General features: G+C 36.1%; 1 protein-coding gene across 2 annotated transcripts in view; it reads left to right on the forward strand.

Moving 5' to 3' along the window:
• Window positions 1-23293, forward strand: part of CERKL (ceramide kinase like) — a 52677-nt gene that overhangs the window by 17881 nt on the left and 11503 nt on the right. For both annotated transcript variants that reach the window (XR_010369173.1, XM_064434280.1), the window contains exons 2-5: window positions 2938-3180; window positions 10371-10502; window positions 15471-15534; window positions 18156-18298. Coding sequence is in view for 1 of the 2 variants with exons in the window: in XM_064434280.1 (XP_064290350.1) it covers window positions 2938-3180; window positions 10371-10502; window positions 15471-15534; window positions 18156-18298 (582 nt within the window). In the remaining variant the exon portion in view is untranslated. The remainder of the gene's footprint in view (window positions 1-2937; window positions 3181-10370; window positions 10503-15470; window positions 15535-18155; window positions 18299-23293) is intronic.

Consider the following 23293-nt stretch of genomic DNA (forward strand, 5'->3'; position numbering starts at 1 on the left):
ATACAATATGTACTTTATTGTAAAAGTAAGCTTGGTTGTTACCTCATTCTAGAAATATGTTATAAACACAGCTCATGACCTAAATTTTCTTTTTCTCTGTTGTTTTATAAAATTTTACTGCATTTGAGATGGTCTTATTTTCAGTAAGCAGAGAAAATGAAAATTATAGAATATGCCTGGGATTTTATGCAGATTTCATTACAACTTCAGGAAAAAATAGGCTGTCCTAATCCTACTAGCTAATTCAGCATTTCCTCTAGAAATTAAAACTCAAAAATGATAGTTTTTTACAATTCAGCATTCCTAGAGTTTATATCCTTTTCCAGGATGCATCTGGAAATGTATTCCTGTAAAACCAATAAAGTCAGATAGTGGTTTTGAAAGTCTAGTGCTGCCTAGTAAGAATGTTATATTTTAAATATCAAAAGTTTTGATATGCATCTGAGCAAAATAATTTGATAAATACAGAGTAAGAGGAAGATGCACAGGCAAGTAAATAACTGGCTGAAATAGTCATGAAAAGAAAATGCAGAACTTACTTGGCTTAAGACTAAATGTCATTTTATGAAAGCTAGTGGGAAATAAAAAATGTTTTATCAGGCCTTCATTTTCCTTGACTTGTGCAGGATAAATAGACTAATGTTTGTAACTTATATGTGGTGTACATCCATAACATTGGCAGAATAGAGTTCATGATATCCTTAGCCAAACTATGTTAAATCCAAAATATGATTTATTTTAAAGAATGATTCATTTAAAAGCATTTCAAATCAAGCCCACTTAGAATATTTGTATTGGTCTGGGAAAATGAATGTTGCAGCTCAGTTATTGCTACAGAATGGTTGTGGTTATATTTCCTTTCTCCTAAAACATGGAGGTTGTGTGCTGGCATTTTCAGTGTACTGGATGTCTGACAGTGAGACTTTGTGAAAAAACCTAAGCAGATCCCCTCAAAAATTCTGTTCTAAAAGTTAAAACAAGTCTTTAATGTACATGTTAAACTATTTAGTTCTAGATAATTTGGGACATCACCAGTCAGTTTTTCATTTCAGGCCTACAAAGACTATTTACCCTTAAATGTTTTAGAAGAGCAGTACAAATTGTGACAGAAATGAAGATCTTGGGTTTGATAATGTTAGTACCAAGTTTGTTTGTACAATGTCCACTTTGAGTTTGTGTAAAATTGTAGTTCAAATGGAATCATACAGTACTTTTCCCCCTCAGTTCCCTCATTTTTAAAGGATACATTGACTGAAAATACTTTTAAAGCAGTTGTTACAGTACTTCAGGATTTATGTTGGGTTTTTTTAAAGAAGTAATTAGGTGAGTTTTCTCCTGTTTATTTGCTGTATACTTCTGAAAATATGCACTACAGACGATTTCCTATGTACTGTCTCAATGCACAGTACCCTCAATTACTTGTCACAGTATTCCTGCTAAGAGCGGAATGATTTCAGTCCAGTTTTGCACCTTAGTAGCTGATTTATGGAGATATTAGGATGATAGAGTATAACAAGTTGGGAAAAATATGTGGGAAGTATAACAAGGTGATGCTTCTATTTGTCACAGGTTATTTGGTACAGAACACGAGAAAATGAATTGGTTGAGAATTGTGAGGAGATGTCATATTGACTTGAGCTTTAGCTGTGTTAGCATGGCTGAGGAGAAGTCATCCAGGATTCCTGGATGGAGAAATGATCACTGCAGAGCCTCCTTCCAGAAATGATGTTGAGATATGACAGTATCAAACTGTTAAGAGATTTGACAAAGTCATCTTTTTCCTGCCCAGAAAAAGTATGTGACTTTCTGAAACCCTCAGCTTCATGTTGTCTAATGAAGTAGGGGGTGCTGTCCATCTTTCCCTGCGTGACAATTAAAATAGGTTTTCCCAACACTCCAGAACAGCATGTAGGAAATATTCATCAAACAGAATTTGCTACAGTTTTTGCTATTGAGAAACCAGAGTTGTTGCTAGATCTGGGGAACTTTTCTGCTTTCTAGCATTTCTTGCCTTGGGCTACAAAGGGACCTTTATTGATGTGCTGTATCAGATCTGCTGTAATTACAAAGAAAGCAGGGAAGATTTTCTTTCTGTGTCCAAAGAATCTGATACCTACAGGAAGGGTGATATTTTTCCTTCAATTTGTGTATTTGACATTGGTTTTGAGGAATTGGAATGCAGCTCAAGAGAGCAGAAAAAAGAGAAGCCTGTACCATAGTGCCTCAGTTGATACATCTCCAAAAGGCACTTGGAAATGGAGTGGTAGCATCTGCAGCCACAGCACCCACGCCAATAGCAGCCCCAAGATAACAAAACCTTCCCTTAGCTAACACAAATCTCCCCTGGGATGAAGATCTTGAACTGTCAAAAGAACTTTTTTGAAACTGTTTTCCTTGTCTTCTAAACTGAATTCATAAATCAAAAATGTAAGCAGAGGGGAACACAGTTTTGGCTTATTTGTCTATTTTTCCTTGACTCTTTTCTGATACGTTTCTGCTGTAAACACAAAAGGTAATGGTTGTATCAAATGAGAAAATATAGTGAGCATATAATCAGCTTGGGTCATAGCACACTTTCTGATCTATGATTTACAAATATGACTGCTATGATTGCTATGATTTAGATGAATAAAGAATTTGCTTTTCAAGTGCAAATTCGAAAAAAGACTGTCTTAGAGTGTGAAATTTTATTAATTTTTTTGAACACCAGAAAGCTGAGTAAATAACCTCTTTGAAATTGTTTTCTTTGTACAGCTGGATACATAACAAAGTTGGTAAAACAAAAGACCAATGATTGAGGGAAATTATATGCTTTGAGTTTCAATGCAAGCATGAACAGATGCAAGAAGTGAACCTAGAGATGAAGCCGTAACAATACTTTCAGTTGTTACTCCCAATCACTGTAGTAATGCTTTTCTTTATTTTTTCCCCTTACAGGTGATTCCAGTGTGGCTTTACAGACTCAAGAGGAGATTGTTGAAATGAAGGATGTCTTTTCAGTAAAACTGAAACGTCGTCGTTTTGCAGGGCAGAAGAAAGGTGGTACTTTGTTGGGTATCACAATTTTTAAATGTTTGAATAAAGAAGAGAACAAGCTTACAGACTGTGCTATCCATTTAAATAACTTAAGTGAAGATCATTGTCAGTCATGGTTTAGACATCTGAAGGAAATTTTAAATGGTAAGCATTCACTAGAGGTTAATGTCGTATTTATTTCTATTGGCAATACATGAAGCTGACTGAAGCTCAGAAGCATCTTGCCTGTGGAAATTAAAACACAGATATGAATCTTATTTCTGGCAAATGTTTACTACTGAAGTTTTACACGGTGAAGTGTAAAATCTAAGAAAATGACAACAATTGACTAATGTATATGTAAAAATAAAACAAATTGATGTTGTTTTTGGAAGAGTTTTGGAAGCTACTGAAAAGAAGTGGTTTTCTTTATTCTGACTGAAGAGTCTTCTGGGAAATCTGCTTCTGGAAGAAATAACACATTTAGTTGATATTTTCACTTGAAATTGCATGACACCTGATAGTACTACAGTAGCTGCACTTCTGGGAACTCTTCAGGAACATTCTGGTGACAGTTTAGGAAATCCCACTTGAGACCTCCGTATTCTTTAGGAGCCTAATGGGAGAGACTCTCCTCATCTTCGTAAATTCACAGGTGGCAGTGCTCTTAAGGATCTGTAGGACTCTTGTTGCATAATTTGATACAAAATTTATTGACAATAATGATGGGATTCAATTCTTTATTTTAAAAGTATCTTTCTGTGTTTGCCTAGGCTAATGCCAATTTCAGGATGCTTTGTTTAACCAGTTGTAGGGTTGCTTGGTTGGTTTTTTTAAATTTTATTTTATGAAAGCTCTATCAAAATTATGAAAAAAAAATACTCACTGTATAGGGGAAAGAACCCCACAAGGAATCCAAGCCTTTCACTGTAATTTATATTTGAAAGGCACAGCATGTAGCACACTTTTGATTTAAATAACCAAAACTACATCCCTTCCCCAATACCAAACTCTGATTTAACTCCAGAAGGTGCCTCTGTTTACAGATTATAGCAAATTAATATTTTTATTACAGAAGAAAAGCAGTCTATCTTGTGACACGCTATTAGAACTCCAGCTGAATGGTTAAGACTGAGCCAAATTATAGAATTCAAATCTTGTACATCTGTAGTGTCTTTAACAACACTTTGAATAAGAATTTATGGTGTACTTCTACTGAAGTTTCACAAGCAGATATTAAAGAAACAACGTAAGTTCTTAATGGTGCGTTCTTGCATTGTTTGTTTAAAGTATGCTTTGGATTTTCCCAATGAAGATGTGTATTGAAAAGTGCCTTCCCTTTTCCCCTTTTGAAAGACTTTATCATGAAATACCTCAATCTGCAGAAGTGCCAGGATTCCGGTAGATCTCCAGCTACCCATAAAGGCAAAGACATTTGCATAAGGAGCAAATGTCTGTTTTGTACCTAGATTACTCTCCATCTATCAGGAGCAGTGATACCATATGTTCACAGAAAAAAAAGCTGCAGTATCTCTAGCTCAGGTTGCCTTGACCTCGAGGTGCAGTCTGTGTTTTATAGCTTTGTAATTGGAAGCCACCTGAACCTGAAAAAAAAAGTATTCTGTGCAATGCTGTTTCAAGTTCTTGCTTCGGTCTTTCTCCAGAAGCTCAGACCTTGTACAGATGTTTTCTGAATCTCTGATCAGTACATTTTTTTCTCCTTGCCCTCTACTTCAGGAACAAACAGGACTCAGAGAGATGATAAACCAAATGAAACCCTCATCATACCAGTTGTTAATGTGTATATTATTCTAAGTCTGAACTAAAACTATATGATGCAGCTGAGTTCTGTTGATTTCTTGGTGGCTGATATTTCTGTGTGAAACAGTAATGATTTTTTTTTTGTAATAGTGCTGGAGTCATCCTTATTAATGAACTCAAATTGGCTGCTTCTGGTTTTATCCTTCTGAAGTAGTAAATATTACTTCCCTGCACTCCCTCCTCCCCCAGTCTGTCTGATCACAAAGTAATTTTTCATTAACAGCTGCATTATTTACTTGAAGGATTTTTTTTTTATTGTTTCTGGGCTGGATCAAATTAAAAGCAGGTGATTTATCAAAGTAGAACATATATATCTATTTGGTCAATAATATTTAGACATTCTGACAAATGGGAGTACGTGTTACTAACAGGTGTGTTTCCTCTGCAAATAAATTAAATTTCTACTTGTTTACCTTACTCTTTGACAAGTTTTTAGGTTTTTATGCATGTACATTAATTAGGGAACAACAATAGTGAGTTTATTTGTGATAGTATGAGAAAAAGTTTATTTGGAGTTTTCTAATGAAGATTTTATTTCTTCTGAAGTTTCATGTACACAGTTTTCTTTTTACAGTGTGATCTGTGTCTGGCATGACACATGTCATGCCATAAATGGTTTTTCCCTGTTCGTTTTTATTATCCTCACAGTGAGTGTCCTCTCTTGCTTTGACTTTGTGTTCAGAGTACTTCAATTTAAAATTTAACTGAGCTGTAATTTTTTTATGAAGCCTGTTATCATGTAAATGAGCACACACAGATATAAATGTTTAGAATTTAGTTACAGTGACTGCTATTATGGTTCTTTCTGTGGGTGTGTGACAGGGTAACAAAATATATGTACCACCATCTTCCCCTATTTGACAAAGTTCTTATTTTCTGCCTGCTGTTGCTGCTGTTCCAGTGCATGCCAGCTAGATACGAAGAGCTTGCTCACTGATAGAGTGTTCCTGAAATCTGATCTGTACATCACATGTGTGTTAAACTGCTGTAAGATGACCACTGCCATCTTCATGCACCTCTGGAGCCCTGGCTCTGGGCTGGCTCCTGTAAGGCCCCAAAGGACAGTTTAGACAGGGTCTAGTGTGCTGTTATCTTGTGCCAGCCCTGGTGCACACCCCACTATCAGTGATTTCCATTTATACGTCACATCTTTTTGTACAGGATTTACAGGCATGGCATGTGGGGACACACTGTGTCAGTAGAATTCACTGTTTCATCCAAAATCCTCTGCACGTGCAAATACACAGTGGTTCTGAAAGGGTTGAGGCAGGCTCAAAAATGAGAGAAAATGTACAGTTGTCAATGCTCATCCATTTTTTTAACAAGATAAGACTTACTAATAGCTGATTTGTAAAAGCTTTACTTAAAAACTCCTTAAACTAACAAAAGACAATAAATGTGGTTAAGAACAAATGATAAAGTAGCAAAAAAAGCACAAAGTGCATTTTATTTTTATCTGCTGTTCTATAGTATCTATCACACAGGGATTTGATATGAAAGCCTGAAACTTCATGCATGAAGTTTTAATTAAACCATTAATGTTAAACATTAACTTCACTTAGTTAATATTAACAGCGGTGTCTCCATAGTTACATCAACGACTCTGTCTCATGGTGTTAGTTTTTCTCATGTATAATATTCCTAATGTTGTATAAAGTATTTATAAATGTAGGTGGCAATGACATGATTCCAGGCTCTTAACTTTTGTAACATAAACCCATTTTCCTGAGGCTGGGGCCTGAAAGCAGCACAGATGTATGTCTGAGCACAGCGTCTCTGCTGCCCTAGGAGCCTTTGTTTTCGGAACACCCTGATTGACCCACCACCCTTCATGGTTCACTGATTCACTTGATAGATCAAGTTTAAACTAGTGCATATTAGCACATTTGTTAGTACTAGGGGAACAGTTGGCCTTCCTGCTTTAGGCTGCTGGCTCGTTTCAAATGGAGCAGCCAGGGAAAACAATAACGGAATACCAGTTAGGGGAGCCCCAAAAGGCTGGCAGACTGGGATCAGTTGCACACAGTAGTCAATGACATTGATTCATTCATATAGATGTTGTTTAAAGACAATTAAAAGATTATTATTCAAAAACACTTTAAAGAGGCTTCACAATTACATTGTGTGAAAGTTTAGTCTTTGGCTGTTACAGGATATGCTTTCATTAAACTCAGTTTTTTGGTGTGTTCTGTGTCCAGTGCACACCAAGAATGATAAAGTAATAAATTTTGTCATGATCATCCTGTCATGTCAGTTGGCAATTATTTGGCACAAATAAAATCACTTCAGTAGGGCACTATCTCTGCTCAAATGTTTGTGAAAAATAATTCCATCAATGAAATATTTTGTCTCTCTAAAAGCGTAAATTGATATTCAAATAGTCATAAAGAGAATATTTTAATACTTTGAACCTGTGAATTCATTTGTTTCTTGAAAATCTTGCTGGGATTTATGTATTAACTCTGATATGCTTTTTAGCAGTAGCCCAGTATACATAATCATAAATGCAGTTTCTGGTTTAGAATGGTTTAACAAATTAATTTTTCTTAAAAAAATAAATTAAACCATTTCCTCAAAAATCTAGGATTTTTCCCCCACCAACTGAAAAGTCTATTTTCTTTTGCCTCTGTAGGATTTCTTTTGAAACTTTGTATTGCCACCTAGGGTTAAATTTTTACATCTCACATGCAAAAAACATTGAAGTGAGATAGTGATGTTTGCTTTTCTCCCTTCAGTTTTCTCCTGATGCCTGTTTCGCAGAACTGTAACTCACACTGAACGGGTAACAGAAGTTTTGACACTTCGTCTGCTTTCTCTGCTTCTACAAACTGTACTGTCCTGTTCTTTCTCCCTGCTTTGTCCATTGTACTCTTATATTTGTATGTTTGGGGGTGTGATTTTGGCTTGTTTTCTGTAACTTTAAAGGTATAGTCAGATATCCATGACTGAAGTCAGTTTTTACAGTTTTTTAGCTGTGGGTGTTGGTGGGGGGTTGAGTGTTAGGAGGACCAGCTGATCACAGTTTCTTGTAAATAAGATATGAAACATGACAGCACATGTATGAATTTGGTTAAATTTTTCTCTTTTGAAGGAGGAGTCCTTATTCTTATAAGTTCTCCGTTTAATTTTTACTAATGCTTTAGGCAAATGATAAAGTCAGAGAAATTATTTTTTGGTCTTAATATTTTTATAACTTCTAAAGGACCGCAACAATACCAGTTACTAGATTTCAATTTCAATTAAGACATCATGTCTTTATGATTATTATTTGTGTGTATTAATAGTCTTTGGGGGCTTTTGTTTAGTTTTCCTTGTTTGTGTTGTAATTCCTGTAATATGAAATTCCACTGCAGTACATACCTGCAGTGCTTCTTTCTGTTTCCAGAGAATCAAGAAGATTTTAGGTTGGAATGGACCTCTGGAGCTGTCCATTCTAGCTTCCTGCTCAGGGCAGGTGAGCTTCTAATAAAGGTCAGGTTGCTAAGAGCCATGTCCAGACAAGTGTTGAAAATCTCTAAGGATGGACAAGGTCATCCATGGCTGCCCTCACTGTGAAGGGTGTTTTTCTTTATTTTACACTGGAATATTCCTTGTGCCGCTTGTGTCCATGACCTCCTTGTCCCTGCACCTGCAGGAAGCCTGGCTTGGTGGCCTGTGGCTCTCACAGGAGATGCTCAAGGAAAGATTTTGGTGGATGTTGTCCTTGGGGCTGGCCAGGCCGGCTCTCCTGCCTGCGGCCTGCTCCGGCCCCTGCTCTAGGGGCAGCTCTGTGTTGGACCTGCTGCCTTCATCTCTCTCCTGCTGGGAGGCCTGGAAGTGGGGGCAGTTCTTCAGCTTCAGACTCGGGAGATGCTGAGAACAAGGCTGTGGTGACATCCTTTGGACTGCCAGCTGCCCTCTTGTTCCTGCAGCCCAGCGAGGCCCTGCCCTTCCTGGCTGCCCTGGCACCGGTCCCTCATGTCAGCTCCGGGCCCTCAGGAGCTGCCAGTGCTCCTCACTGGAGCTGCCAGTGCTCTCCCTGCTCCCCATCCCACGCTTGGAGGGTTTGGCTGGCTCACGTGCTGGGCTTTGGATTTGTCTTATCGAACATCATCAGGCTTTTCTCAGATCTTTCTTGTAGCTGATCATGGTCCTCATGAACAGCAGCCCATCCCTACAGCACAGTCGCAGTCCTCACCAAGTTCCCTATTTTCTTTTTCCTCCTTTGAAAGAGATGCTTTTGAACACAGGTGCTTGTTAGGCAGGCATTCAGGATTCTCCAGGATTAATTTGCTCTGCAATGACTTGGCACTCTATGCAATATTTTGACATAAACATGGTTATAAATTTTTTTATGTATGATTTTGTGATTATAGCAGCAAACTGATCCAATAATTTCCTTCAGTATATTTAAGAACTCTTCTAAATTTTCTGACATAAACTGGATAAAGAGCTAGTTTTCTGTTCAAGATTCTTTGATGTATTGAAATAAATGGAAAAATTATCTCTGTGACTTCTATAATTATGTTTTGATAATTAAGGAATACTTTCCCCTTTAATGTTGAAATAGTGTTTAGCTATAATTTCTTTGAGTAATTGTTCCTATTCAATTGTTGAGGTAGAATAAGTGGAATGAGCTGCAGGAAGTCCCTGCTGACACTCTGAGGGTACATGTGGCTGCAAAAATGGAAGTAGTATTCTTCATGGGGCAGGAAAATGTGCTTTCATTCTTGGCTCCCTTTGGAGTTGTGGGCTACTACTAATTTTGTTCTTGAATGTTGAAAGCAGTACACTTGCCAGATATTCTAGCTTTTATTTGGCTAAGAAAGTGATAGTCTACCCTGATACTGAAACAAAATTCAGAATTGTTCAAATAAAGTATTTTAAATAAACACCAAAAGAAGAGCAGTATTGCACACCACTGCTTGCTTCTTGTAGCAAAGCAGCGTTGCTGAACTGTGGTAGGAATTCTAGGAAAGGGAATTTGAAAAGTAATGTTATTGGTTTAGTATGAGTTATATACTCTTCAACAAAATGCCATGTTTCAAATAATAAAATTACTTCATGGGATCAATGTGCAAGAGAACATATATTTTTGAACTTCCTTTATGAGAAAATTTCCTTTGGACTGTTTGATTTGCACTCTCAGAAAAGTGTTGGATTGTTGTGTCAGTTTTGTTGGATGTTCCTTTTGTATGCCTATTGGGAGGGAGTCATTAAATTCCAGCAAGGATATGTTTCTGTGTTTGTGGTTTTTTCTTTTTTGGTGCCCAAACGTCACACTTGCCCTGCTCCTGAATCAGGGTTTAACTAGGCTGTGACATATACACTTCTTTTCAGGTTCCTACAGCTGTTTATTAGCTGTGCACACAAAATTCATCAATACTGTAATTTCAAGATAAGTAGTACAAATGCAAGAAGAAATGGAGACTTTTTTAGACTGTAATTTACTTATCCTGTCAAAGTATTGTAATGGTTCTGATTTTAAAAAAAACATTTAAACTGCAAAAATAGTCAGGTTGTGTGTAATCTTGAATGTTTTGTTTTCTTTTTAGGTTTTCAAAACAGACCTAAATCCTTGAAAGTGTTTGTTAATCCAAGCAGCCATAAAAGAGAAGCCACTAGCATTTATTATGAAAAAGTTGCACCTCTTTTTAAACTTGCTGACATAAAAACTGATGTCACAGGTAAGTTGCTTCAGAAGTATAAATTAATCCTTTGTGAAACTAATAGTTAAGCATGTGAGACAATTTGAATTTACTGCTAATCCTTATTGTCTCTGACTGCAAGTACTGCATTTGGAACTCTAGTTTATACAACACAATATATTTTTATTTTGTTCAAAAGTGCTTTAGTAATTTTTTTATTGATTCAGTATTTTTCACCTACAGCAATCAATACCAGTAAACTAGTCTTTTTTTCCTATGTCTGTTATAACTGACTTGAAAATTATCAGTGTCAGCTTAAATTATAAGAGGTCTCATGTTGTAGCTATTCCTTAAATTTCTTATGAACTGGTGACTAGTTCAGGTTGCAGGCCAAAAGTTATTTTGATAAAATCTGATTTAGCCATGAGAATAGACTAGTGCAATAATGGTAGATGAAAATTGTCTTTTTAATTCTATTCCCTGTATCAATGTATTTTTTAACTACTTAGCCTACAATTTAAAGTAAAATCAATTGAAGATTAAAGACACATTAGAAGAAATGTGAAAAAGGTGGTCTGTATTAGAATTCTGTAGCAATGATTTCTTAACTACCCGTAACTGAGAGGAAATGCCAGCAGCTTTATATAAATTTTAATTCTCACAGACATATTTTCGACCTGGAAGGCATGGATCATAGTGTGAACAGACTAATGATGCTGTCATATTAGAAACTGACTTAGCCTTGTTTGGTCACAATTTAAAAAAAAAAGTTTTAATACAAGTTGTGAATATAATCTGTGGAGGTTTTAAAAAATTTTTACTAGTGGAATAAAAACAGTTTTAAGTTTATTTTTTAAATTATTTGTCTTTGAAATTTTAATAGGAGACTACTGAGATGAGCCAGAAACATGTTTAATGGCCTATCCTTTAATTAAGGTTATTTTGGCGATGTTGAAATACTCCTGTGCTTATTAGCTGCCTAACACTCCTCCTACAGGCAAAATGAGAAAACTACATTGCAGTTTTCAAAGCTAGTAGAGAACTAAATAATTAAGAATCATGGGGTTTTTTTAAAAAAGAGGGTGGTGTTGGGTGCTGAGTAGAAGTCCTGCCCACTGGTACCCTAGTCTAATAAAACCAAGCACTTTATTTCAAGTAAATAGAACTGGGTTTTTTCCTCTCATAATTGTTTCGGATTTTGTGAGGTTGGAGCGTGCATCTTGCTGTTCCTGCTGTTTTGGAACATGGCCAATATTAAATAACTGGTGGCATACAAAGGTGTATTAGATACTGAAATTGTGAAGGCTTTTGTACAATTTTTGCACTGAAGATAGTTTACATTTAGACTTTGCCACATACACATATTTAAAAATCATTGGATGAGAAGTTAAAATTAGTTGAGCACAAAAATTTTATAGCAAATTTAAACCTACGAAGTAGCTTCTAGTGCATATAAAATAAATTTGCAGGTTACTAAAAACACTTCAGAACATCAAAGATTGACAGTGGAGTGCTGAAAGACAGAGCTCTCCTCAGCCAGTCTTGTACATTGGTAGCTGTTACTTCCTCTCTGATCAGGCTTTCCAGATCTTATTCTTCATTATAGCTTCTCTTGGAATAAACTTCTTATGTGTTTAGAAGTTTGGAGTGGAAATATTTTCTCCTACCCAAGGACATATGGCAATCTAAAGACATGTATGTAAATAAGTGAGTGCTGAAGTAGCATTTACTTTTTCTAATTAGTTAAAATTTTTGTAGCATTTTCTTTTTTTTTTCCCTTCCCCAAATGGCTTTGTGTGCTACACGTTAATAATTTCAGTAAAAAAAAAAACAAACAAAGGTGTTATGGAGTGGATTGTGTTTTGCTGGGTGTTTGGGTTATTTTTGTCACATGCAGTAAGCAAATCTCTGAAGTGCTTAGAGCTCTAGAAAGTGTGAATTAGCAAATTTAAACTGAAGCAGTACTTTGAACTGTGGCTAAGGTGAAACAATAGTTAAAATATGTCCTCTTTTAAAAATTGGGCAATTTTTTGTGCTGGGATGTGACTGCTAGGATAAGAACAGTGACTCTTCCAAAACTTGAGTTCTGCAAAAGCTCACTCCACTGTTGAGATGCCTGCAAGTACCGGCAAATTGTGATAACTGGAGCTAGTATTTTAGAAATACATTAATGTCTTGCAAAGTCTTACACATATTTAAAGAAAAATAAATAAAGGAAACCCTGACAGAATCCTGGCTTGTCTCACTTCTCTTCTTAGTCTTGACTCTTTTGCTTCCATTTATGCACACTTACAACCTGGATTTTTGGGTAAAAATAACAACCTTCCCAAACTCCTATTTTTAGGGCAGAACCACAAAAGAAAGGCATGTTTGAGAGTTGGACCAATAGCATTGGTTTAAACTTACCATATGGTAAATACCAACAGATAACTGGTGTTGATGCTGGATGAGAAAAAACTGTTATCAGTAACAGTTAATCCCATTGATTTTGGCATTCCATTCTGTGGCAGGAGTGCTAGAATGTTTAGGTGCCACATGAAAGTATCCCCTTTTTTGAAGGTTGAACTAATTTTATATTGCTATTATATTATTTTATATTTTTCTATGTGTAGAGGCCAGGCCCCTGGTTCCTGCTTGCCCTGTGAAGAGGATGTTAGAGTGTTTTTGGAGTATGTGTGACTCTGTTCAAATGAGGTGCACCTTTGGTGTTCTTCCTTCAGAATACTGTCGTCTGACACTTTAGGACAAAACATTATTGAAAAAGAAAATCTTTCTAAATTATGCATTAGAAATGGTCAAAAATAACTAAATAATATTCTTGTTATAATGATTTTGACAAATGAGATCTGGATCCTTCTCAAACAATGAAAAGAGCTTTCTTCCTATTACTGAAATACATTGAGTAGGTTTTTTTTTTTGTTTGTTTTCCCCCCAAATTGGAACAGTGCCAAATATTCAAACACTTAGCTTTTTTTCTAGCTATCAGAATGATTTATACATGCCCTTCTGGAGGTTGTCAAGCCTGCAGAAAACTTTCCAGACATGGTCTTTTTATGTCTGTGTTGGATTTTTCTAGGTTCTTTTTCTACTTGAATTATTCTCTACAGGTTCTCACAAAGTTTTTCCTGAAAACCTCATTTTTCACTGCCTTTTTGTCATGATGTGTCAAAGTAGATCTTCTGTCATTTTCATCAAATTTTAACTTTCTTGTAACTCCCCAATCTTAAGCCTTGAGCAGTTTTTCTACATAATTTCCAAACTTAAGCTATTAGATGCAAAGAGGATGGATTTGCTCTCAATCTGGCTAACATTAGTAATTTTTACTGCCTTTATTGATTTCTCTGTAGACATCAGTTGTCTTTATTTTCATGTCCTTGTTCTTTGAGTGAATTAATTCTGTAACAGTAAGCATAACTTACATTACATTAGGAAAGCACTGAGCATGTTTTCTGTTACAAAATAAATCTTATTTACTGTTCCATTTTAATTAGACTGTACTCATAACTTTCTAAATGTCATCATGTTCGTTTAAAAAGGCATGTAACCTGGTAACCAACTGTATTTTCATGGGAAGAGTTTCTTTCACAGCTAAGCAATGGTAAGATATTTGAACCTTTCTGCATTTTTGCATGATGCACTTTTCACACAGCCTACAGATATTGATAAAAGCATTGTTCCTGTTGGCAATGCAAGGCTGAATATGGTAGCTTGTATAAGGTGCTTTGATATTCCAGAGAGGCCCTGCATGGAAGTAAATTCTGTAAATAATTCCCAAAAGTTATTATAGTGATAGGTGTTTCTGCAGCAAAATGATAAATCTCTGCCTTCTGTATAATCAAAACAACTCTGTTTTTTTTAATTAAGAATTTTCAAAACACCAGACATTAGAACCTTGCTGGTACTGATTGGGGGATTTTGAATTTATAGGGAATATAAACAATTTTTTAGTGTGAAGTGTAAAAATTGTATCACCTTTGTTTTGATTTTGTTTTCCTTCTCATTTTTGGGGAGAAGAGATATATACACGCATTATGTCCACACACATACTTGTGTATTTGTTTAAATAGGAAGAGATTGGGGTATTTTCAATTCTTGTAAGCAGCCTTTGAATAGTCTGTAGAAATACTGTTGGAACAGGTACAGCTATGGAATGATTGTTTTAGACATCAAGACTAATAATTTTAACAGTGTTTAGGAACACTGGAGAAAAGCCTTGAACTATGTGAGCACCAGGGACAGACAAGCATGAAAGATTAATGTAATTTTGCATATAATGATGCACATTCTTACACAAAAAATCCATCTGCAAGTGTCATGTCAGTCAGCAAAAATCTTTGATGGGTGGCTGCAGCTGGGCTGTCTCTTCTGGCAAAGCTGCCCTAGAAAATGCTAAATGTAGTTATGATGCTTCGTGCCATCTGTAGTATGCCAGTTTATCCTGCCTTCACTGGCATTTACAGTACTATACAGGGTATCAGCAAACACAGAGACATCAATGTGGAGTGACAGATTCATTTCCTCCAGAGGCTATGAACTCTGGTGTATACTTGTGCCACCTTCCTCTGTGTGTTATATGCTGTTGTCGCTGGTATTTGGCTTGATTTCATACTTCTGTGTTTAACTCCTCTTATTTTTGATTTAGCAATTTGCATATCCTAACACAAAGGCAATTAACTTTGATTGATCCTGAAGTAATTCTATCTTAACTGAGGATATGCTTATTTTCCTGAAGTTTACCAACTGTGTCAGTGCTAGAACTTGCATTTTGATGCGACAAACATCTTGAATTATCTGAATTTCAATGCATGAAATAACCGTGTGTTTGATAGCAGCTGAAATTTAGTGTTTGGCCTTTAGCTAGCATAACTGTAAAATACAACTTCTCATACTTTTAATGCATTAATGACTTAAAAAATAATCTGAATTGAATTATTCTGTGTTCCTTACGTTGGATGGACAAAATAATGTAAAATTATCTAATCTGCTGCTCATCGATGTTTTCCACAGTAACTGAATATGAAGGACATGCTCTCTCAGTACTTAAAGAATGTGAACTGCAGGCATTTGATGGGTAAGTTGGTTAGTCACTATGGAGGTTAGAAAATCTCATAATTTTTTAAATTTGTATTCCAATCAAAATTATGTGAATGGGTATTTAATGAGTTACACTGCTTCTCATATATATGAAACCTGGAAAATTCAGTTCTCATTAAATACTTTGTTATTTATTAATAACTGAAAACAGAAATGTATCTTGGATTCATAAGTAATGGTAAATAAACATAAAGTTCTCTGAAATATGCTTCATGAGGGTTTCAGTCTCTGTATTTGTAAGAATATAAAGATAAAGAAGAAAAAGCCTGGATTGTATCTTCTTTCACAAATATCTTCTACACTGAGTCATCTTTGAATTGTTTCATCTTTGATCTTTGGGTAGACACAGAGAACTTCCCCTGTAAGTCTTTCTCCAGTAACCAGATCCAAGCAGGAAAAATAGAACCCTTTTGAAAGACCATAGGCATGTGTACCTCTACCTATTTAGCTATTCCTCTTTTTTTTTCAGAGACACAAAAATGTAGAAATGGCAAGACAACATTTTTTTTTAATACATTGCAGTATATAAACAATATAGCAACGCAATTTCTCAGCTTGATTTTATCTCTGGGAGAGTGAGGGTTCCTTCCATGTTAACAGTATGTGAAGTAAACCGAAGTTTATGATCTGCAGTAGAAAACTGAAAGTTTATATCTCAGTGCTTTCTGAAAGTGACACTGCTGTATTAATTCTTTGTCAAAGCTGTTTGTTTGTATTTATAATTTCTCTGATTTCCCCAGTCACTACTCTGTTTTGAAGGATCACAGGCAGATGTCTTATACACTCTATATTTTTTTGCTATCCACTTTTTATTTAGGGACACTGAAAATTGAGGCATTTTGTTAATTTGGCTTTTTACCCGTGACTTATGGCTGAGCTTTGGTGACAAATAGAGAGACTGCATTTGTGATGCTGCTATCTCAGCTGGGTTTTCCTGTCTGTACAGAGACAGAAATAGACAATGCCCATACATACATTTCTTCCCTAGTCAGGAGCCTAAAGTATCAAGGATATTTAGAGTAGCCTGGTTAGTCAGTGCTTAGTGAATAGTTGATTAAGAAAGTTGCATCTGATGGTTAAATAGATGTTTCTTTTTCTCAGGAAGATGTTTCTTTCTCTCTTTCTTCTTCAAGGTTTAAGTAAAATTTGTTTGCTCAAGACTTTCTACTCCTTATGCATAGCAGGCTCTCACTGATTAGCATTGGAATCCCAGGTGCCTGGTGGTGTCTCTATTTACAGCCAAAAAAGGCAACTCTTGATGATTAATGCTAAAACAGTAAAAATCAAAATTAGCAGCATTTTCATGTTATTCCTTGGACTCTATCTACACAGCACTCCGAAATCAGAGGAAAATATATCTGTTTTCAAAAGTTTTAATAGCCAGAAGACAATCCACACAAGTCCTTCTGGGTATACATTTTTTTCAGACTTCAAAGATTAACTGGTTTTGCTACTGTGACAGAGAATTTTATGTCTGGGAATAAACAAAAAAATAAGTCAGAAGAAAGACAATGACTCCTGATTGCAAGCAGGAAGAAAATGTGCTTCAAACTTTTATATTCTATTCTTCAAGCTATATATTGTACTTTTTTATTTAATGTGGCAGTGTTTAGCTAGATAGAGGAAATATTCCTAAAAATTAGAGATGAAAAATCAGCTTGAAAATAATAATAGAAATGGAAAAAAATGTTAAAGATTGTGAGGTAATTGAATTTAAATATTTGATAACGTTAATAACATAATGAGTGTTTTCTTATAAAGATCTGACCAATTTTACCTGGTTGAATGATTGGACATCTTTTCACAACTGCATTCATACAGATATGTGAAAAGAATATAATTTAGATGAAATCCTCCCAAAGTAACTATGATGCATCTGTCATAAATGCTTGGAATGTATTATTCTTGTAATTAAAATATGTTTACTAATTTGGAGAATCACTGTAATATGTACTTAAATAAACAAAAACAAGGAAAAAAAAGGTTTGCTGTAGCAGAGCTTTTAGAGACAAATGCATTCCTCTCTATAGCCACAGCAGGTGGGAGTTTAATTACGTGCTCCAGAAGCAGTGATTAAGTACCTTTGTGCAAAGGATTGCTGGCACTAGGATTTTATACTTTGCTAAATCCCTCAACTGCCTGCATAGTGTATGAAAATAGCTGTTTTCAAGTGGTTTTTCATTTTATTGCAATATTTGGTGAGTTGTTATTGTAAGGGCAATTAAAAGGCATTGGAATGTTTGTATGGGTCAGCATTGAAAGATGTAAAGAGCTTTTCCACTGAGGCACTTAAACATGTGTTTGGTCCTTCAATCTGATCAGTTTACGTGCATGATGTGTGGCAAGGTAAGAAAAACTTTGACAGTTTTCAAGTTTTACTCCTACTCAGACAGAAAGCAGAAATAAGAATGCTTAAGGAGCATTGAGGTAACATTTACTGATCTGACAGTGAAACCCAAGCTTGTTGTTAAAGAAAGAATGTATTCTAGCTTTTTGAAATATCATTATGTATATGGTGTGGGGTAGTTGCCTTCCACTTGTTTGTTCAGCTATGAAAGAGTTTGTTTTGAACTGTTTGGTATTTTTGTTTTGTATTAGGGTGGTTTGTGTTGGTGGAGATGGATCTGTCAGTGAAGTTGCTCATGGGCTGCTGCTCAGAGCTCAGATAGATGCTGGGAAAGACACAGAATATGTATCAAAGCCTGTCAGAGCACCGGTTCCTCTTGGAGTAATACCAGCAGGTGAGAATGAAAGGTACTGTTACCTTTTGTTAGTCATCTGGTTTTAGTCCCTCTGGCATGTTTTACAGTTTTGGCTACTAAAGGCAGTTCTTGATGTTAAAGCTTCAGTTATGTAAGGGAGCTATTGAATAAATGTCCTAAATTGGTGATTTATATTGATTACAAATGACTTGATTTTAAATTGTAATGATAATTTATAGTAATGGCACAGATGAGCTCTTTGCCTGAAGGAAGAAGCTGTGAAAGAATAAAACTAAAACAATTTCCAGCTGATCCATACAAAATCAAGTTTCAGTCTTATTTCCTGACAGAAATGATACCAAATGAAAACTTTGTTTTCTAGATTTTCCTTTTTTGCATCTCCAGTTTTCTTGGCAGAATTCTCAATTGGATTCATGCTTCGGGTCTATTTTAAAATGGTGTCCCAGAAATACATTGTGTGCATTCTATTAAAAAAAAAGGTGTACAAAAAACTACTTTTTGCTTTACAGACATGAAAATATGTCTCTCTTAAAAAGTCATTTTGCTCTTTTATTAACTTGTATCTGGTGGTGTGATTTTGTTTGTGTTGGGGGGTTTGTGTGTCCTTTCTCCTCTGTGTTTGTATTTGCCCTCCTGGGAGAGTAGCTGTGCCCAGCAGGAAGGCTTCAGCAAGAGCTGTTGTGGTTTAAGCCCAGCCACAGCCCAGCCCCATGCAGCTGTTTGATCACTGCCCCACCTGTGGGATCAGGGGAGAAGGGTAAAAGAAGGGTAAAAGCTGAAAAACTCTTGGATTCAGATAAAGACAGCTTAATAGGAAAAGGGAAAGCTGCATACACCAGCAATGCAAAACAAAGAATTCATTCCCTGCTTCCCATGGGCAGACAGGTGTTCAGCCATCTCCCGGTGAGCAGGGCCCCCATCACACGTAACAGTGGCTTGGGAAGATAAATGCCATCACTTCAAGTGTCCCACCCTTCCCCCATTTTATATACTGAGCATGGTGTCATATGGTCTGGAATATCCCTCTGGTCAGCTGGGCTCACCTGTCCTGGCTGTGTCTCCTCCCACCTTCCCAGGCACCCCCAATTTCCTCACCAGCATGGCAGTACAAAGAGGAAATGGCCTTGTCTCCGTGTAAGCTCTGCTCAGCAACAACAAAAACATCTCTGTGTTATTAACCCTGTGTTCAGCACAAATCCAAAACACAGCCCCATATCAGCCACTGGGAAGAAAATTGACTACCCTAGCCAAAACCAGCACAAATCAGTACAGTCAGGGTTGATTCTGGACTACTGTATGAATCACTTCTCTTGAAAAGAAGAGAGGTATTTTTGCATGAACACTACTCTGTGTTGTGGGTGTTTGCTAAGACTGCTTGACATAGTTTCTCAGATGTTTTTAACTGGTAAGGAAAACATTTCTACAGCCAGTAAAACAGCAAATCACTGTTTTGAGTTTTCTACAAAAAAAGGAGCATGTCACTTTGAACTAAGGAAACAGATTTTTAAAATGCTTTGGTTTGGTTTGCACATATAAAAGGAGCATTAGTTGCTTGTAAAGGAGCAAGATTACATCAGCTTTCTCTCGGGTTAAAAAACCCTTGGTAAAAGAGACAGCAATCCCAAAGACATGAAGTAATGAATTTGAGTACAGAAGCTGGGCCATCACTTACCAGCTCAGTTACTGTGAATATCTCCATGGTGCTGAGACAGAATCTCTGCAGCCCCTGACTCCACGTCGTGTGTAGGTCACTGTGCCTCTCATTGGTGCTTTCTCTCCTCAGTTTAAGACAAATATGTCGTGATCAGAAAGGACTTGTAAACCCAAAAGAATTCTGTAGGGTTTCTTACACAGGATAGCATTGATTTTGTGAAAGAGGATCAGAACAGTTTATAAAATGATCTTGTGAGAAACTCCTAATAGGTTCTTAAAAATAATCTGTTGTTTGATTTCCGTATTCCTGATTATCCATGAGGTACTCAAATAGGAAACAGGTAAGAATGATACTTGTTCTCATGAGGATGTAACTCTGGTCAGTTAACTTTTTTTCCCCACCAGAAATCCATTGTACAAAATTATTAGGATTTTCCAGCCAAGTAGAATCAACAACTGAATTACAGGATAGTATTATGTGGGTGGCTTAAAATCTGGTTTTAGCCTCTATAATAAGTACTTAAGACAGCATTTTGAACTTTCAGTCATCTTGATGGGAAGAAGATGCTTTTGAAACAATTTACCTCCTGAAGAGAGAGGTCCAGAGGGGAGTATGTTTTTACTGAAATACTCTACTGAGCTGCCTTATTGTGGTCCAAATCAAATGGATGAGATGTGGGGAAGCCTGCAGTTGTACTGCTGGCCATTAGCAAGAGTGTTTGTTGCTATGGGAACTACTGCTAAGAAACTGTATGGAGGGGGAAACAGAGAAAGGGGAGGGGGATCTGTGGAAGGACATTAAAAAAGCTATCCAGTTGTTACAGAACAAGAGACAATCCATATCTGATGCCTGTGAACCTTTTGCTCCAAAGTGGTTCATATCAATAAATTCATGATTCCCAATTAATTCAGAAAATAAAATATTACTGAGGGACTGTTAATTTCTGTGATATTTCAGGCAAAGAACCAAAATGTTGGTGCAGTTTTCATCAGAATTTTAGCTATGCTTGACTAGGAAGTCATTACATCACATTTATCTGTTTGGATGGGGGAGACATTAACAGCCTTATGAATATTCATGTCGTCTGGTTAATTAAGTTAATTGTACTGCAGAAGTGCTTGCACTTCCAAGGACAATTTTTTTCTCTACAATTTCTGTTTGGTACCTTCATCAGTCATGCTTTACATGACCTGCAGATACTCTGTTCTCACTGCGATGCTTTTGCACTTTTGGTGGAAAGGAGGTAGTAGGAATTTTTTTGCAATGTCAGGAAAATCAGTTGATATTTTGAACAGAATTGCATTTTGGAGTAATAAAATCTTTGTTTCTGTAAAAAATGCTGATGATAGAGATGCTGGGATTCTATGGATACAACCTTTTCACACTAAATTGAGTGGCTGAAGTGAGAACTAAAAATGTGACTTACTAATATGTGAGCAGTGCAAGTCATGGGCATCAAAGGTTTTTAGTCTCTGAAGTAATACGATAGTGTTCAGGGGAACAGTTGTTGTTGGTAAATAATATCTTGAGCTTTCATAGGGGAAAAAAGATTACTTGAGAGTATGAATAGTGGTATTAAAACCATTATTGAATCACCATTAGAATCAGAAAGGCTCATATTATTTTTGTATAACTTTTATAGTTTGTGCTTTGTTTATAGACTGCATGGTTTTGGGTTTACTTGTTTGTTTTGGTTTGGATTATTTTGTCTGGCATCCTGCTTGTGTAGGACTTAGTTAATTAGGCACATTATTCAGTCATTATTGGGATCAAAAGTGCTGATAGGCATGTACTAAGTGGAGTTTTTAGACAATATGATGGTACTTGCTCCCACAAAACTGTGCTTGGTCTCGTTCTTCAGCTTGTGGAAGAGTGTATGTGGTGCTGTTGTTTTTGAACACAGAACTTGTTTTATCTTCTTCGGAGTCCTGAAAGGGTGGGATTTTGCCTTGTTTACTTCTGCAAATGTTAATGAGCTCCAAAGATTTAAGAGAAGGATGCAATTACTTGTGCCTATCCTGTTTAGTAGGAATGAGATTTAAGTCTCATTAAAGTCAGTTGGAAGATTGGTACCGACTTCAGCTGTGGTTGTTTGGTATCTTGCTGCCATCTGCATTGACAAATTACTCTTAAATCAGGATTGCAGCTTAAACTCATACCAAGCTTGATCTTCCAAACTATATTGCACCTTGTGCTCATTAATTAGCTTGATCTTCAGTGAGAAGTAAAACATTTTTTTTAGAATAACAACTGCCCTGTCTTGACACACAGGAAGTAAGCATGGTTTGCCTGGCTTGTAACGATCTGCTGCTTGTATGTGTGATTTCCTTTGTTTTGGAGACAGACTCATAACAGTTGATAAGAGCTGTATAATACTGACTGAAGGAAATATTTGAGTGTTTTTGAGTTACATCTTTAGCTACCTTCACTGGCAAAGCAGAACTAGTTGGATCTGGAAGTTAAATCAAACATGAAGTCATTCAAACGTGAAATATTGTCAAGTCATTCAAACATGAAATAGAGTTGGGCATATACTTGTAGTATTCTGGGAAGAATTACTTGTTAGGTCAAAAGTAGGGTTTTTGCTGATTTTGGGTATCTATTACCTTAAAAGATGTACCTCACTTCCTTCATATAGCAGGAGCACAGAGCTCCTCTCTCTGATGTATGGCAGCTTTTCCATGAAGTTCTGAATTGCTTTCAGAGGCTAAGGTGCACTAAGGACTTAACAGGTGATCTGTGAGATTCCCAGTTATACTAATTTTTTTTATTTAGAGAAATTATTGGAAAAAATCAAAAATATATTCCTGAATAAGAATGGCATGATGCCTTTAAAGCTTTGTAATTATGTATATCAGTCTTTGCAAATTCAGTATTTTTCCTACACTCTGCATGACATCAAAGCAGAATTTGAGGATAAACAAAATTTTTCAATCTGTTACATTATACTTTTTAAGTGCTTATTTAAATATTGAGTGCCTGTTGCTTGACATGTGACAGTATTTCCCTTTCCTCTCTTCTTTCCCCTACTTTAGAAATACAAGTAATTCTTCCATAAAACTTGGGGCAAATTTAACATCCAGAATTGTCAATTGCTGCTGTAGCTTATTAAATAATTGAAACAAGAAAATAATTTGAAAGTCTATGTGAGCTCATTTTCATAAGGGAATGTTAGATTCTAAACTATTCTTATGTAATTTTTGTTATTTTAATTAAACAGTTATTGAATTATTCATCCCTTAATCAGTGGTATGAACAAGTCAGTATTCTGCTTGTTTGATGGCAGTCCTTTATTTTTCCATAGGTGAATTATTTTGCTCTGCTGCTTGGCTAAGTAATGCCACATATGAGAAAAATCA

Source organism: Passer domesticus, chromosome 10 (assembly GCF_036417665.1).
Source record: "Passer domesticus isolate bPasDom1 chromosome 10, bPasDom1.hap1, whole genome shotgun sequence".
In the NCBI taxonomy this organism is placed as follows: Eukaryota; Metazoa; Chordata; class Aves; order Passeriformes; family Passeridae; genus Passer; species Passer domesticus.